General features: G+C 38.2%; 1 protein-coding gene across 5 annotated transcripts in view; it reads right to left on the bottom strand.

Annotated features, from left to right (window-relative positions):
• Window positions 1-17,769, bottom strand: part of SPINK5 (serine peptidase inhibitor Kazal type 5) — an 85,076-nt gene that overhangs the window by 21,224 nt on the left and 46,083 nt on the right. For 4 of the 5 annotated variants that reach the window (XM_040239753.1, XM_040239756.1, XM_040239755.1 and 1 more), the window contains 10 exons: window positions 14,144-14,271; window positions 12,408-12,492; window positions 11,415-11,542; window positions 10,766-10,829; window positions 8,374-8,501; window positions 6,740-6,836; window positions 5,141-5,268; window positions 3,401-3,473; window positions 2,310-2,437; window positions 2,086-2,164 (listed from right to left, as the gene is read on the bottom strand). In XM_040239753.1, the coding sequence (XP_040095687.1) occupies window positions 2,086-2,164; window positions 2,310-2,437; window positions 3,401-3,473; window positions 5,141-5,268; window positions 6,740-6,836; window positions 8,374-8,501; window positions 10,766-10,829; window positions 11,415-11,542; window positions 12,408-12,492; window positions 14,144-14,271 (1,038 nt within the window). The remainder of the gene's footprint in view (window positions 1-2,085; window positions 2,165-2,309; window positions 2,438-3,400; window positions 3,474-5,140; window positions 5,269-6,739; window positions 6,837-8,373; window positions 8,502-10,765; window positions 10,830-11,414; window positions 11,543-12,407; window positions 12,493-14,143; window positions 14,272-17,769) is intronic. The other variant, XM_040239754.1, reaches the window with a different exon arrangement.

Raw genomic sequence — 17,769 nt, forward strand, 5'->3', positions numbered from 1 at the left:
CAGATGAGAGAAAAAAATTTCACAGATATTAAGTGATTAAAATCAGTGTTGGAACAGAGGTCAGAAACCTATTAATAACCAGGCTATAGATTCCTTGCCTTCTTTGCCTTTACATGGCAGAAGATAAGACTCCTGGTACATCTCTAAGAACATGGAGCTAGCTGCCGTCTTTACTCCTTGAAAAATAAGAACCTTAAAAAGAAGGCAATGGAACTGTGCCCACAGGATTTGACCCCTGTTGAAATTTTTGAACATCCATAGACATTTGTCTTAAACATTTTTTTTAAGCCCAAAGAGTTACAGTATATGGGAAAATTATCTTTAAAAATACTATCAATAACCTAGATTGGAGTTACCTTTCTTTAAATTGTGGTACCATGAACAACTCCAGACCTACTTTTCTCTGTTTAATAGCATTTTAACTATTCTCTGGAATCGAATACCTGATCAACATATGAAATGTCTCATAGACATCATTTTTAAATTTGCTAGAATTTTTTTTTCCTCTTACAAGTACCTAAAATGCCACATACATCTGTGTTTATGATAGCACCCATGTGAGTATATTGCAGCCTTTGCTCTTTGGGTGCAAATCTCTAGCTCTTCTATTTGTTATCTGTGGGTAGTTAACTTCTCTGAATTTTTTCCTCAACTGTAAAATTGGAACACCACCACCTACTGCATTGATTGTGGGCAGATTTAAATATGATGGTGCATGTACTTTGTAAAGCTTATTTTAGTTTACATTTGTAGATAAGACTGTAGCTTTCTTTTTGCCACAGGCCAAAAAATATCTAGGTATTTTCTATACGTACATATAGGTTTTTTCCTTGTTTGAAATTCTTGAAATAGATATTTTTAAACTTGAAAGAAATTTACCAATCTAGAATAGATGTCCAGTAGAGATCATTTGAAGTTGGCTTTGAGGAAATACTTTATTGTACATTGATCTACCAACATATGGGTAACAGATATTCCCAATATATTTTTCAAAAATGACCATTACTAATGTTTAATTTTGCTTAGTCAGTATAAAACTAATGAAAAGTTGCCTCTTTAATGGGAAAACTTTCCTGGGGAAATTTCACGGTTTTACTTTTCTCAGCCCATAGATGGATTAGAAGAGGTTGCACTGTGTCATCGTCTATGTGCTGGTGTTGTAAAGCATTGAACCTTATTTTTAAAACCCTAAATTGAACACAAGATGGCACTAGAGTGCCAAGTCAAGAATTTACCAGCTGGAGCTCCAAGCTTTAGATCTCCTTGTGTGTAAATTTGGCATCTATTTGCATAATTGTTTTTAAACTTTAGGGGGGAGATCAAGTTGATAATAACAATAATTTGACAATTGCCATTGTTCCTATAACGTGTGGTAACTGCATCAGAGCTGCTCTTAGGACAATTAAATTCCATGCTATTTCTTTGAATATCTGGTCATGTCTTTCTTGCTTATCATCATGTTCACAACAACTGGGACAGAGTATGCATTCCATAATATGCATTCTGTTTATTTGTTGAATAAACCAAGCTTGTAACCACTCATCCAAATTTAAGTATAAGCATGTTCTGCTGCTGCTGCTGCTAAGTCGCTTCAGTCGTGTCCAACTCTTTGTGACCCCATAGACGGAAGCCCACCAGGCTCCCCCATCCCTGGGATTCTCCAGGCAAGAACACTGGAGTGGGTTGCCATTTCCTTCTCCAATGCATGAAAGTGAAAAGTGAAAGGGAAGTCGCTCAGTTGTGTCCGACTCTTCACGACCCCATGAACTGCAGCCCACCAGGCTCCTCCATCCATGGGATTTTCCAGGCAAGAGTACTGGAGTGGGGTGCCATTGCCTTCTCCGATAAGCATGCTCAGGTGGCACTAATAGTAAAGAATCCACGTGCCAGTACAGGGGATGCAAGAGATGTGGGTTTGATTCCTGAGTCGAGAAGATCACCTGAAGAAGAAAATGGCAACCCACTCCACTATTTTTGCCTGGGAAATCCCATAGACAAGAGGAGCCTGGAGGGCTGCAGTCCATGAGGTTGCAAAGAGTCAGACGTGACAGCGACTGAGCACAAGATATGTCTAACGTACATTACCTGTTTTTCATTGTCCTTTCCGGTTGTGTTTCTCATGTATTCCTCCTCTTCCTTTTTTTTTTCAGCTGCTTCCCTTTCCCTTAAAGAGAAAAATGGGAAGAAACGTTTCAACCAAAATGAACAAACACCTCAGGTATGCTTTTAAAAAAAATAGTCTTGAACGGATGAGTGATTATTTACTTTAATACTCAACAATTAAAAGCTCATTTTTGAAAAATACTCACAGCTTTTCCTTACACATAGCACACTTGTTACCATGTGTCTTTCCATCTGGACCTCGTACAGGGTCACTTTCTCGGGTACAAATAAGCTTTCCATTTTTCATTTGACTTCTAAACTCATCACATACATCCTGAAAAGAAGGAAAAATTATATTGGAGATGGCTATTTTCATACAGTATTTGACTGAGCTTGAAACTTTTGAAGATTTTGACTCAGGAGTTGGGCAGCCACCTAATCTTGCTGTGGGAGGCTCTTTACTGGACCACAGAGGTGTCCGAGTGGTAATTTCTGAAGATAAATTCCATCTTCAACTTTAATTCCTGCTTGCCATGTAAGGCTACATACTCCAGAAATGATCACTTGGACACCTCTGCGGTCCAGTGTAGAGCTCCCCCATAGCAAGGTTAGGTGGCTTTATAACTAGGTTACTTTAGAATGGGAAGATTATGCTGGATTATCTGGGTGGGCCCAATGTAATCAAAAAAATTCTTAGGAGTGAAACAGGAAGGCAGGAAAACCAGAGTCAGAATGATACAACATTGAAAAAAAAAAAATCTACTGGCCCCTGCTGATTTTAAAGATGACCACAAACCAAGGAATGCAGGCACTTCTAGAAGTTAAAAAAAAAAAAAGATCTTCCCCAGAACCTCCACCAAGGAAAGCAGCCTTTCTCTGACACCTTGGCTTTAACACAGTAAGACCTGTTTAGGACTTCTGAACTCCAGAAATGTATGATGCTGAATCAGGGTTATTTTAAGCTATTGTTGGTAATAATTTGTTATAGCAGTCAAAGCTCATTTTCCCCATCTATAAAATGAGATAGGGAAAACCTTAGTTGACCAGGCTATTGAGATAATTAAATAAACTACTCTTTATAAAAGTGTTTTATAAAGTGTTAGGCTGGAAGATTTCCATTTGGTGTTAAATTTCCACACTGAACAAGTTATCGGTGATACTCACATTCATGATGACTTCTGAGCTTCTAAGCATAAGATCTTGACTGTCAACACTGGCATGCTCTTTCCACATTTTTGATAGTCAAGTAATGACTTACAGAAAGACCATTCTTGCCAAAACCTAGTTAATGATTTACCTTTCCTGATGCTGAATCAGTCCCATTTGATCTGTAGACAGATTGCTTGTTTTTTCCCTCTGCTTCTCTTTGCCTAAAAAAGAAAAGATTTCAGTAGTCATGTTGTTAACACATATCCAGGTTTGGAAGAGGCCTAAGAGTTTCTGTATTCTAATTCACCTTCTTCATAGAGAATCTCTCTCCACCTCTCAGAGATGGACAGTCACCTTGGGTATTAAGAAGCTCCCCATTACAAGATAGATATTCTAGCGAGATCAACTCAGTTAATCTCAAAGTCTCCTTTATATATGTCCAAATTAATCTCCCTGTAGCTTTCATCCTTACTTCACATCCTCAGGAAAAGCATGGAACAAGCCTGCTAAATCCATTATCTCTTCCTGATATTAATCCTTCAGATATTTAAAAGCAAGCTTCAGATCTCCAAGTCCAGCTTCCTCATTTCTTTCACCTTTTTTTCATAAGTTGTAGTTTTAATTCCTTAACAATTCACCATTTTTGTTCCTTGTTCCTAAGCTTCCCTGGTGGCTCAGATGGTAAAGAATCTGCCTGCAATGCAGGAGACCCAAGTTTGATCCCTGGGTTGGCAAGGTCTCCTGGAGAAGGAAATGGCAATCCACTCCAGTATTCTTGCCTGAAGAATTCCATGATCAGAAGAGCCTGGTAGGCTATAATCCATGGGGTCACAAAGAATTGGACATGACTGAGTGACTAGCACTAATATTTCAATTTATCTAGGTTATCATTGGATCCTAAGATAGAAGACAAGTGATATAGGAAGTACCTTAGGATTATGGTTTTGGGGGGTTTTCTTTAATCTTTTACCTTTCTGATAAAATATTTATGCTAGTGGTTCCTAAGTTTTCATGTACATTAAGAATGACCTGTGAGATTTTAAAAATCAGTTTCACTGTCAATCCCAACAGTTTTACTGACAGAATCTACATTGAGATTCAGTAATCTGACTTTTAATAACCGAGGTGATTCTGATCCACGATCCAAACAGTACTGAACTCTGGTACATGTATATCTCTTTCAAAGTTTCATTTGGCTTTATGCTTAAAAGAAATGTGTATGAATATATATAACATGAATATCTGTGTGTGTGTGTATTTTAGGGAGCTCCCTTTTCATATGTAAGAAATAGGTTGTTATATGACTCAGAGAACTCAAACCGGGGCTCAGTTTGAGTTTCATTTCTTTCAAACAACCTAGAGGGATGGGATGGGGAGGGAGGTGGGAGGAATGTTCAAGTGGAAGGGGACATGGGTAAACCTATGGCTGATTGATATGTTTGGTAGAAACCAACACAATACTGTAAAGCAATTATCCTTCAATTGAAAATAAAATAAAAATAGGGAAGTGGTAGTCAATGTAACCTGAAGATTTAAACAAACATTAAGTCATGGAACCTTAACAAAATACTAGGAAAAAGAGACTACTTGTAATGATTCAGTCTGGTGGAATTCAATTTACAGTCACGGATCTGATAAAAAAAAAAAATCTCCAGTGGCTATAGTTCACAGAATTATGATACAAAATAGAGTAGGAATCAGCCACCAGTTAGCTGCCCTTGCTTGGGCTCATTGTTCCTTAGGGGATGCAAGAGAAAGAGATAATATTTGAGAATTAACAGAGAGGGTAGTTTTCATGAAAGAAACTACAGGCAAATGAGAAACAGCCATTAATTCAGGAGGAATATGTGGCTATCTTTTAGACAAGCAGGTTGAGAAAAGCTCTTACAGTATCTCTTTACACATGGCACACTGATTGTTGTACGATTTTCCATCTGCGTCACGGACAGGGTCACTCTCGCGAGTGCAGCTGAGTTTTCCATCTTTCATTTTTTCCCGATACTCAGCACATTGGTCCTGAAAAGGGAAAAGAGAGCAGGCCCCCTGGATGACTTGGTCTGTTGTATGTTTATTAAGTTTGTTAAATAATCTGAGTCCGACGTTCTTATCTATCTCCTCTTATACAGCATGTAACACCTAGGAGTGCTGTCAACAGAAGAGGGGCTGGAATCATCCATATTCTAAGAGGTCAGCTGTCATGGGTAATGTTGCTTTTAAGGTTTTACACAAGAAAATTATAAAGCTGGCTGGGATTTAATCACATAGATCAAGGGTCAGCAGACTACAGCCTACAACACTAATCTGTCCTGCTGTCTGTTCTTATATAGGAAGTTTTATGTATAAAACTTGAAGCACACCTTCACTCATTCATTTAAGTATTATTTATGGCTGATTTCCCATAGACGTGGCAGAGTTGAATAGTGGTAACAGAAAGTGTGTAACTTGCAATACCTAAAATATTTGCTATCTGGCCTTTTACAGAAAAGAAAAAAAAATTGCTAACCTCTAATGTAGATAGACGAGAGAAAGAAGTGCCAGGAGAAAGCATAAAATCATGCAAAATGCCAAAGAAGACAGGCTTGAGTAAATTATAGACAAGATAGACAAAGGGTCTTAACAAGTCTATACCTGAAAGTAAGAACTCAACCTCCTACAGGAAAAGATATGCACAAACAGAAAAGCCAAAATTTTTCAAAGGCAAACACTGGGCCTGTCAGATCTGGAGGCAAAGAGAGAGTCCTGACATCCCCAGGTCATACGACTAGAGATAAGATGGCTGTGACCAGGTCATACGACCAAAGACAAGGTGTCTGTGATCTTAGCAGTGTTCACATGCCTGAGGAGTGGGCTTGTATGCAACATTGTCACAGTGACATTTAAAACATCTCAGGAAATGTGTCAACACTCGCCTAAGTTACTGTATCCCTATAGGAGTACTGCTAAGTAAGAGAAACTATAGAGTTGAGTGAGATGAAGTGATTTATATAATGCTTTGCAAGTCCAGGTGACAAAGGGAGGATCATACCCTAAACTATCTGACTCAAAAGCCTATGTTCTTTCACCATATGATCCTGCCTTGGAACAATAGCAAATATACCTCCCAAAAGTGGCTCCAGTCAGAGAGAGCGCGTAATGAAAGGAACTGAAGAGCATGTGATGTGAAACATCATTACATCTATGCCACTTCCTCCCCTAGGATCATGTATTGGCTTCAAAGCTAAATGACAGAAAGAGGAGTCAGGAGACTGGGATCAGGTCATCATGTTAATTATTTTCAAGTTCAGAGACATCAGAGTGAGCCCTAGAGAAACTAAAAATTGCTTGGATATTACTCTGCAGTCATAAGGGGAAAATCCCCTGTCCTTCCAAGGATGCTCTCCAGCTCAGCACTGTGTACACTTATAGCCTTTGACTACAGGCTCTGCCATGACCCCAGTGCCACTGAGTTGAGCCCACTCTGGTTATGGAGCTTAGAGGCAGCTCTCACCTTAGCTTTCCCTCCTCCACCACCACTGGAACCATGGCCCGCAGCATTCCGCTGATCTTCCTCTTCTTTTCTCTTTCTTTCTTCATCTTCTTTCTGGCTGAAAATTAGAAAGTGGGAGGTAGGGAATAATAGATTACAGAGAGGTGGAATGCATTTCTATGAGTTTCTCATCCTATGACCAAATTAGACTTTTATAGAATTCACCAGCATTTATTGAACATCTGTTACATTGCAGGCCCTCTTATTTGAAAATAGAAAAATGCATTATGTTGCATCCTTTTGCCTGGAAGACTCTTATTGCAGTAGAAGAAAACCAGCATTTACGGAACCACAAGCAAGACTTGGTGAGCAATTAATTAGCATTTTGTAAATGCTCATATGAATCTCCAGAGCAATGTCTCTAAAATACCTCATATTAAAGAGTTATTTAATTATTTACATAATTATCTCCTCTACCAAATGTGTTCTTCCTCCTGAATTCTCCTTCAGAAAGAACAAAACACTGGAGCCATCCCTAACTGCTCCCTCTTCTTTAGCTCACCTAGCTGCTTACTTTGATTTCACTTTCCCTCATCTCCCGTGTTGATGTACTCACCTTCTATTCTAGCTCTGTGTTCTTAGTTACCTCTTGCTGGATTACTGTCATTCCCTACTATCACCGACAGTATTCTGAATTTTGGTACCTTGCTTTTTTACTGCTAACATATGAATCTTCCAAAAAGGAACCACATTTATGCCACTTATTCTCCTAGCTGAAAAATTTTAGCAGCTTGCCACTATATATAGCATTGGCTTCAAAATCCATGATCTGGCATTCAAAGCTGGTGAAGTGGATAAGTTCTAACTAAAATGACTTGCTCTTTTATGTACATACTACACCTTCCTTAATTTTAGATTTTACCTATGCAGTTCCCTGTTTTATCCTCATTCCTTCCTGTACTGTTCACATATGATCCAAATTACCAGATCCAATTTCATCCCTCCATAAAGCGTTCTATTAACTCTCCCTTTCCTGAACTACCATAACACATTGTATACATCATTTTTCATTCAGCAATTACTCCTTTGTATTATATTAATTTATTCCCATGTCTAATCCTTACTGAACTATATCATTTCTGATAATACTATTTCATTCATCTTTATATAACCGTTTTACACTTAAACATCCTAGATGTTCAGCAAATGACTGTTAAATGACAAATATTTCAGATGTACTTCCAAGCCTTGTGTAAAGAGCTATCTTTAATTTCCTAAAAATGTGATTAAAAAAAAAATGTAGGTAGAGGAGTTAGATTGGTAGTAAAATCTGTGCCTTCTTTCTGATGGGGATTACAAAATAATCCAGAGAAGGGATCCACCTAACAGCACAGAACTTAGAATTTTATCAAGAAAATGGTGTGATCCACTGTGAAGCGGTGCCCCAGAGCTAATGGAGAATGTAGTGTAATAACTTGGTCATCTATTGTCTGTTTCTAGAATTGTGCATGAGCCTCAGTAAAGAAAGAGGCACCCTAAAATGATTTACACATGAGCATTTGTTGCTTTTACAATACATGTAAGGAAAGGACCAACACTATATACTCTCCTCCCAGCTCTGCCACCCTCAGCGTGAACTTCATCTGCACACTCACAAGACTGCTTTGCACATGGCGCACTTGTTTCCATGGGTCTTGCCGTCTGGGCCACGCACAGGGTCATTTTCTCGAGTGCAGAAAAGATTTCCATTTTGAAGAAGACTCCGAAATTCACTGCATGCATCCTAAAAGGAGGAGAAAAGGCAAGAGCTTGGGTATCTTCTTGAAAATAACTCTGCTGGGTCCCTACTAAGTGCTTCCTGGGGAAAAAAAAAGGAAAATGAAAATGACCTATGAATGTTTCTTTCTGGCAGTTGTTTTGTTCAATTCCTACTAAGACCACAGGACTTAAAAAGAGGTTCCTGTTTCTTTTTCCTTGAGATTTAGCTTCCAAGTCTAGACTGAACCTGGAAGTCACACATAAGCAAGAATCTCTTAATAAACTGGGTTCTCAGAGGACTGGACACAGTTCTTAATCAAGACTTTATTGTCTATTATAAGGCAATAAGAACACTGTATATAGTATAGAATTTTAAAGAATTAAGGTTTAGGTAGAACTTTGAAGTTCACCTGATAATCCCCTTTATGTCATGCCTGCCAATAAGTTGTGTAATTTGCACTGGAACACCTGCAGTGATAAGGAGTTCATTACCCTCCAGATAATTCATTCCAGAATTTCTATTAGATCATTCCCACAAATTAGCCATGTGCTACTTAGGAGGATCTTGGAAAGGAACTCTAATCACTCCTGTAGGATCCTTATTCATAGGGTTTTATTTTTCTAAGATGTCATTACAAATAGGATGAGTATGTTCCTTCAAACCAGTAAGCAAAGTCAATATATCTTACTTCCCTCAGAAAAACTGAGGGTATTTTTCTTCTTCCACATGGATTCCTTCAAATATCTGGAGAAAGTCCTCTTGTCCTCCCATAGCAAACCACCCCCAGGTACTTCAGTTATTTTGTTCCAGTCTTTTTCAGTCATTTGCACCATTTCTCATTCTGATTTCTTTCCCTTTCCTAAAGAATTTAACATAATATTCCATGTCTGTCCAGACAAACCCAATGTGTTGATGGCTATTTAATATTGTTAGTTAGAATTCTAATCTGTTGCCCTGCGACCTTGGGTGAGGGGTCTTGCCCTCTCTGTGCCTCAACTGCCTCTTCTATAAAATGAAAATAATATTAATTCCACACAGTTAAAATAATAATGGTCAGTATTCAGTACATCTGCTGAATTGTTATGACAATAATGTGAGATAATATATTTCTACACGTATCTACAATGACTGACATCTCGGAAGTACTCAGTAAATTTATGAGGAATTGAGATAGAATAAGCAAATACTCAAGATCATATAATTAATTACCAATGGCAAGTAAGATTGACTTTGTATTTTTTTCTGTAACTTTTAGTTCCAGTCGAAACTCAGTGAATACAAGAGTGACTTTTACCAGCTCTGCTGCAAGGTTCACTGCCAGATTCCCTGACTGGTCATATTTAGCAAAAGAAATATGAGAGGATAGCTTATTGGTAGTAGCTAATGTGAAATCAGAAATCATCTGATGCTGAAGACTAGTCTCCTATTGATGTCAAAAAAAGGAAAGCATATGAGCTAATATTTGAAAAATTCAGATTCTCAATTGTGGGAAATACAGTTGTAAAACAAACCAAATCATTCAGAATTCCAAGTGATATTTCATTAGAGATTACTTTTAACATCAATAGTTTTTGATGGGGGCAAGAAAATGACCACAAACCTGGAAAAATCTACCTGGAGTCAGTACTTTTGGAACCAAGAAAATATTATTTGGGAATGTTGCTCTAATTTTTGCTCAAATGCTGGCCCCAGACATAATGAAAGCAAGGGGCCCTCCTGGTTTGACCAAATGCGTTCATCCAAAGCTCCATGTTGTATGGAGCTACTGCTAGATTTGGTGTTATGAAGTCCAAGTTTGAATTCTGTTGTTCCTATTTTTCAAGTGTGACAAATTTGGAAAAACATAAAGATTCTGATACCGATACTCTCACTACCTTTGTACACAAGCTCTTCCTCTCTCTGGATTTTAAATCTTCATTTAAAAATAGGGCAATGGAGTAAATTAGAAGTTTGCAGACTATGGCCTGTGAGCAAAACCTGGCCCACCACCTTTTTGTATAAATAAAAAAGTTACTGGAAATTTTTATTTATGCAAAATAAATGCCCATTTGTTAGCATATTATCCATGGCTGCCTTATAGCTATAGTAGTAGAGTTCAGTAGTCATGACAGAGACCAAATAGTCACAACCTAAAACATCTACTGTCTGACTCTTTAAGAAAATTTTATCAAGGCCTGGACTAACTGAACCTTGAGTTCTCGCACATAGGCCTTTCAGTGATCCCATGAGTTATTTTAAAAGAGAAACTACAAAGCTTCATTGTGGTATGAAGCTTCCAGAGTAACTACCTTTTCAGCTTCTCTCTTAGCTTTTCTGGATTTAGCTGCTTCTTTTTCTTTTGCTTCTTGCTGGCTGTAAGAGAAAGGCAGGGGGATCAATCCATTTCTAGTACCATACCTATTATCCTAAAGAGGATCTCTCTAGACCGATATATTCCATTACTTCTACACCTCTTATTTTTAGTGTTACCTAAAGACACAGGTGTTGTGCCCAACCAGTAAATAAATTTTCACTACTCTATTTCCTTTGGAAAACAAAGATGTGGTCCTTCTTCCCAGGAAGCAATGAGGATACTTAAAAAATTGATGAGACGATAGGGTACTTTCAATTTGTTAGCACCCAGCAATTACATCTTTGGATTATTCATGACAGTATGTATGCAGAACAAAAATGACCAATCCTTGTAGGCCAAGGGGGAATTTCCCCTTAGTACATGGTCCCCCCTTAATAGCAATTCAAGTACCTTTCAGAACACTGAGAACACTCTAAAGAAATGCACTAAGTAGACAGCTTCGTAATAGTAAATCCCCAAACTCAGTGAAAAGGTCACCTTCACTGTCTGCCTCAGAGAGGAAGCCTTCAACATGCTCTCTCTCGCCCTCCACAGGCCTAGCCTCTCCAGCGCTTAGGAGGAACAGTGGCCGCAGCTCTACTCACAAGAAGGCCTCACACATGGAGCAAGTGTTGCCGTGGATTTTCCCGTCGGGGCCCTCAATGGGGTCGTTCTCTCTGGTGCACGGAAGTTGTCCATTCCTCATGTAGTTACGATATTCACTGCACAGCTCCTGCCAAATGAGGGAGGAGTTAAGCATCAGGTAATGAAATACGGAATGCTTCCTCCATGTTACCCCTTTGAAGACTAGGATATAATGCCCCAAACATAATGGATGCATCAAGATGATGACGCAGAAGGTCGATACTAGACAAGACACTTTTCAGATGCTGAGGTCACACATTATTTGGAATATAAGATTACTGTCACTTATCTCATTAGAAAACCTTCAACTTAATTCAAATATTATTCTGGGCTAGGCACTGTGAGAGATTAAAAACAGTAATTTATTGTCCCTTTCATAAAGCAGTTTGTGGTTGGCAGAATATTAGCTCCTGACCCGAAATCTGTCCAAGTCTTGATATCCAGGACTTGTGAACATGTTACGGAGCAAAGGCGACTTTGCAGTTGTGAATAAGTTAAGGATCTAGAGATGGGGATATTATTATGGATTATCTTAGTGTGCCCAATGAAATCACAAGGGTCAAACCTTAAAACTGGACAAGTTAAGACTGCACAGTGAGAGGGAGCTGTACCTACAGAACAACTAGAGATGCAGTGTTTAAGGATGATGGAAAGAGTCCAAGACCCAAAGCACATGAAAGGCCTCTAGAAGCCAGAAAAAGCAGAGAGACAGGCCCTCCTGTAGAGATTCCAGAAAGGAACACAGCTCTGCCAACCCTATGATTTAGCCCCTTGGGTCCATGTCAGAGTTATAACCTAAACAATCATAATATCATAAGTTTGTAATGTTTTAAGCCAGTAAGTTTCTGGTAATTTGTCAGAGAAACTATAAAAAAACTAGTACATGGGGTCTCTCTCTTCTTGCCCAGAGAGAATGGGGTGTTCATGCGGCTCCAAGGACCTGAAAAAGTTACCTGTGCTGCTTCTCTCTTAACTTTCTCAGTCTCAGCTTTCTCCTTTTCTTCCTTGCCAACATTTTTCTTCTCTTCTTCAAGTCTGCTGCAATTTAAAAAAAAAAAAGAATAAGATACAAACTAAATTCAGTTTTCCATTCTCTTTGGTAATATATTTTAAGAAGGAATGAGAGTTTTCCAGAGCAAAAATCAGATTCAGTCTTCAGTACAAATTTTTCCAATCAAGAGGTGCTAATACTTTGCCCAATAATGCAGATAACTTCAGTAGTTAACAATTGCCCTTAAAAATACAAAACTAGTATTTTTTTTATTTATTAGTATGTGACCCTTGACTTTTTTCTGTCAGTCAGTGACTTCAATCAATGATCTGAAAAAGAGCAACAATTGCTTTTTCAAAATTGCTATCTAAATAATTACAATTATAATGATGAGACTAAGGAAATACTGAATGCTTCAGTATGATGGACCCATAATCAAAATAAACCATGTCTCACTATAAAATTAAAAATTTAAATGTTAATGGAATTAAAATTCAATTTTGAATTCAAGTTTTAGAGTATACTAATGATTCAAGTCCAAGAAGATTTGACAGCTGATATTTTGAGCGAAATCATAAGCCTAAGATTTTGGCATTCTAGCTATTTTCTACTGACATGTACCATTATCAGAACTGGAAAAATCCTTAGCATATATCACATCTAGTATAGTCATTAATACAGCACTAGCAAATCAAGTATGTGAGAGGAGAGCCCTGATTTCTTGAATCTCAGGCACTAAATCTACTGGCTGCTTCTGTCAATCTCTCTTCTAAGGAACTATGTGGATATACTTATATTAGACCAAAACATATGGCAGTTAAGGGGCAATAACTCTGTACCTCTTTAAACAGATATATTATTTAAGTATTTTTTTCAGCATTTATTTTAGTGTGGGGCTCACTAGAGGACTGAGAATCTAAGAAGGAGTAGAATCAGAGGTGATAATGATTTCACTTCTATATTGTCCCACACGGTGGAGCTCTGGCCCCACTCAGGAAAACAGTGACCCAGAGGAACATGGATGTTGCTTAAAAAGAAGACAGTTCAGTAAACATCTGTTATGTGGCGCTAAGTCTTAAGGCTTTCAATCTTTACAATAACTCACTTATACAAATATTTATTTCATATGGTAACAATGCATATGGTAATGCCCCTGAAAAGATAAATACAATCCATTCTATTCCATTTCTTGTTCAGGCTATTTTAGAAGTGTTTACACACTGATCTCAGAGACCTCTGTTCAGCTGGTTTTCCCTTAGCCAGTATCTGAATATACTCAAGAATCATAAATTGTCAGGGGTGGGAAAAGAACCAAAGATATAATCCCACCCAGATCATCCAATTTCTGCTTTTTGTTATGAATGATGGTTGTCAAGCATTAGAAACAGTTAATCTCACCCAAATCAATCATCAAACTTCTGGTCTCTCTTTGTTACAAATGATGATTGTCAGGTGTAAAAATATATTTGCACTAAATTAAGACTCTCCCTATGCCTTAGGTAGAAGATAGAGAGATAGCTGAATTGAGAATAATATTCTTACTGTGATTCAATGTTACTTAATGTCTTTTCCATATGCTTTTAAAATTGTCTAGCATCCAAGTAATAGTCTATATTCTGCACATTTATGAAGAAACTGAGACACAGGGCTGATAAATCATGAAGAGATTGAAAGGGAGGGAAGAGTGCAGGTACTCACAACAGGCTTGCACACATGGCACACTTGTTTCCATGCATTTTGCCATCCGGGCCACGGACAGGGTCATTCTCCCTGGTGCATATGAGCATTCCATTCCTCACCTGGTTCCGAAACTCACTGCAGAGTTCCTGGAAAATGAAGAAAATAGGCTCTCAGAGAGTGGTTTTCTACCCTCTCTACACTTCTGTCTGTTTTGAAGAATAACTAAAGCAGAGTAACAAGAAAAAAGAAAAGTGAATGTATGTAGCAGTAAATCAAAAGCATTTAAAAGTTTCTATTGTGGACTCAAAATTGTGCTGACTACATAGTGGATCTGAAAATGTTTAATGTCAGCATCCTCCTGAGGGTGCTTACAAAAGAGGTGCAGAGGAAGGCTGATAAAATTGGTGGAGACCAATATAAAATATACATGTAAGGCTATGGTTTTTCCTGTGGTCATGTATGGATGTGAGAGTTGGACTGTGAAGAAGGCTGAGCGCCGAAGAATTGATACTTTTGAACTGTGGTGTTGGAGAAGACTCTTCAGGGTCCCCTGGACTGCAAAGAGATCCAACCAGTCCATTCTGAAGATCAGCCCTGGGATTTCTTTGGAAGGAATGATGCTAAAGCTGAAGCTCCAGTACTTTGGACACCTTATGTGAAGAATTGACTCACTGGAAAAGATTCTGATGCTGGAAGAGATTGGGGGCAGGAGGAGAAGGGGACGACAGAGGATGAGATGGCTGGAAGGCATCACGGACTCGATGGATGTGAGTCTGAGTGAACTCCGGGAGATGGTGATGGACAGGGAGGCCTGGCATGCTGCGATTCATGGGGTCGCAAAGAGTCAGACACGACTGAGCAATTGAACTGAACTGAATGATGTGTCGCACATCACAATTTATAAAAGCTAGGAAACATCAAAGGGGAGGAGACTCAACAGGCTTAGAAGGGGAGGATTCCTAGAAAAACTTAGAATATTACTGGGACTTCATGAGAAAGAAGGAAATCCTGCCATTTACAATTTGGATAAAATGAGTGTATTCTCTCTGACATAAATCACAGCAAGATCTTCTATGACCCACCTCCCAGAGTAATGGAAATAAAAGCAAAAATAAACAAATGGGACCTAATTAAACTTAAAAGCTTTTGCACAATGAAGGAAACTATAAGTGAGGTGAAAAGACAGCATTCAGAATGGGAGAAAATATAATAGCAAATGAAGCAACTGACAAAGAGTTAATCTCAAAAAATTTACAAGCAGCTCATGCAGCTCAATACCATAAAAATAAATGACCCAAATCTAAAAATGGGCCAAAGAGCTAAACAGACATTTCTCCAAAGACATGCAGATGGCTAACCAACACATGAAAAGATGCTCAACATCACTCATTATCGGAGAAATGCAAATCAAAACCACAATGAGGTACCATCTCATCCGGTCAGAATGGCTGCTATCAAAAAGTCTACAAACAATAAATGCCAGAGAGGAATATGGAGAAAAAGGAACCCTCTTACACTGAGGGATTACACTTAGTGGGAATGCAAACTAGTACAGCCACTATGGAGAACAGTGTGGAGATTCCTTAAAAAATGAAATAAAACTGCCATATGACCCAGCAATCCCACTACTGGGCATACACACCGAGGAAACTAGAATTTAAAGAGACACATGTACCCCAGTGTTCATTGCAGGACTGTTTGCAATAGCTAGGACATGGAAGCAACCTAATCAGCAGACGAATGGATAAGAAAGTTGTGGTACATATACATGGAATATTACTCAGCTATTAAAAAGAACACATTTGAATCAGGTCTAATGAGGTGGATGAAACTAGAGCCTATTATACAGAGTGAAGTCAGAAAGAAAATCACCAATACAGTATATTAACACACATATATATATGGAATTTAGAAAGATGGTAACGATGACCCTATATGTGAGACAGTAAGAGACATAAAGAACAGACTTTGACTCTGTGGGAGAAGGCGAGGGTGAGATGATTTGAGAGAATAGCCTTGAAACGTGAAATAGATGACCAGTCCAAGTTTGATGCATGAAACAGGGCACTCAAAGCCAGTGCACTGGGACAACCCAGAGGGATGGGATGGGGAGGGGGTGTGGTTCAGGATGGGGGACACATGTATACCCGTGGCAGATTCATGTCACTGTATGGCAAAAACCACCACAATATTGTAAAGTAATTAGCCTCCAATTAAAATAAATAAGTTTTTAAAAAATTAAAAAAAAAAAATCTCCCACCAATGCAGGAGACATGAGTTTGATCCCTTGTCTGGGAAGATCCCACATGCCACGGAGCAACTAAGCCCGTATGTCACAACTGTGGAGCCTGTGCCCTAGAGCTTGGGAGCCATAACGACTGAGCCATATGCTGCAACTGCTGCAGCCCGTGTGCCCTAAAGCCTTTGCTTTGCAACAAGAGAGGCCACCGTGATAGGAAGCCTGTGCACCACAACTAGGGAAAAGTCCAAGCAGCAATGAAGACCCAGCACAGCCCCCAAAATTTAAAAACAAAAATTTTTTAAATGAGTTATGAAGCTGAAATACTATAAAATTTAGTAGGGATTATAGTGTATAGCAGTAAGACTATGCAACAGTGTATTGTCCAACTGTTGGCTTTGACCTCTCTCTACTTTAGTCTCCTTAACTGTCAATTTATTACTATATCAATAAACATCATATATTAGATCAATAAATGTCATATTATAGAGTCAAAAAAAAACTTGAATGTATTATGCTAAGTAAAATAAGTCAGAGAAAGACAAATACTATATGGTATCACTTATCTGTAGAATCCCCAAAAGCCAAAATTCACAGAAATAGAAAATAATGATGGCTACATGTGTGTTTGTGTGTGTGTGTGTGTGTGTGTGTGAGCGAGAGAGAAAGTGGTCAGAAGTACAAACTTGCATATATAAGATGAATACATTCTAGTTCATGATGACTATAGTTAAGAATACTGTATTATATACTTAAAAGTTCCTAAAAGATTCCATATTCTCTATACAAAAAACAGTTGCAATTATGTGACATGATGGAACTTTTGCTAATGCCATGGTGACAAACATTTTTCAATATATAAGTGTCCAGAGTGCACACCTTCAATTTACCCAATGTTATAATCCAATTGTATCTCAATAAAGTTGGACATTTTTAAATTAAAATAATGTGCCCAAAAAACAAATATTATGACCCTCCTTTTGTCTTTAAAAGGCTGAAAAAGCAAAGACATTCCTAAGCTTAGAAATATATACCTGAAACAAAGATATGTGGAGAGAAAAATATAGGTACAATACCTAGAGAAACTGACAACTTTCTGGGAGTTTCTTGATAAAGTACAGGGATGGGAGATGCATATTTGAAACAGAATAATAACAATGGCAATGGAGAGATGGCAGATTGTGTTAAGACCATTCAAAAAACCTATGAGGATTTAGAAACTCTTCAGACATTATGGATAAAACACTTTCAGTTCTGAATTACTAACAAAAAGTTGGTTCCAAGTAACAAAAAATTATTAAGAAAATGAGTCAGTTTAGAGGCAAACTTTTAGGCTGTGTCAACTATCTACCCCCCCCCAAAAAAAACACAATTATTAGAATTATGCTTTGGCAGCTGTTGTTAG

This window comes from Oryx dammah, unplaced genomic scaffold, assembly GCF_014754425.2.
Source record: "Oryx dammah isolate SB20612 unplaced genomic scaffold, SCBI_Odam_1.1 HiC_scaffold_5, whole genome shotgun sequence".
Lineage (NCBI taxonomy): Eukaryota > Metazoa > Chordata > Mammalia > Artiodactyla > Bovidae > Oryx > Oryx dammah.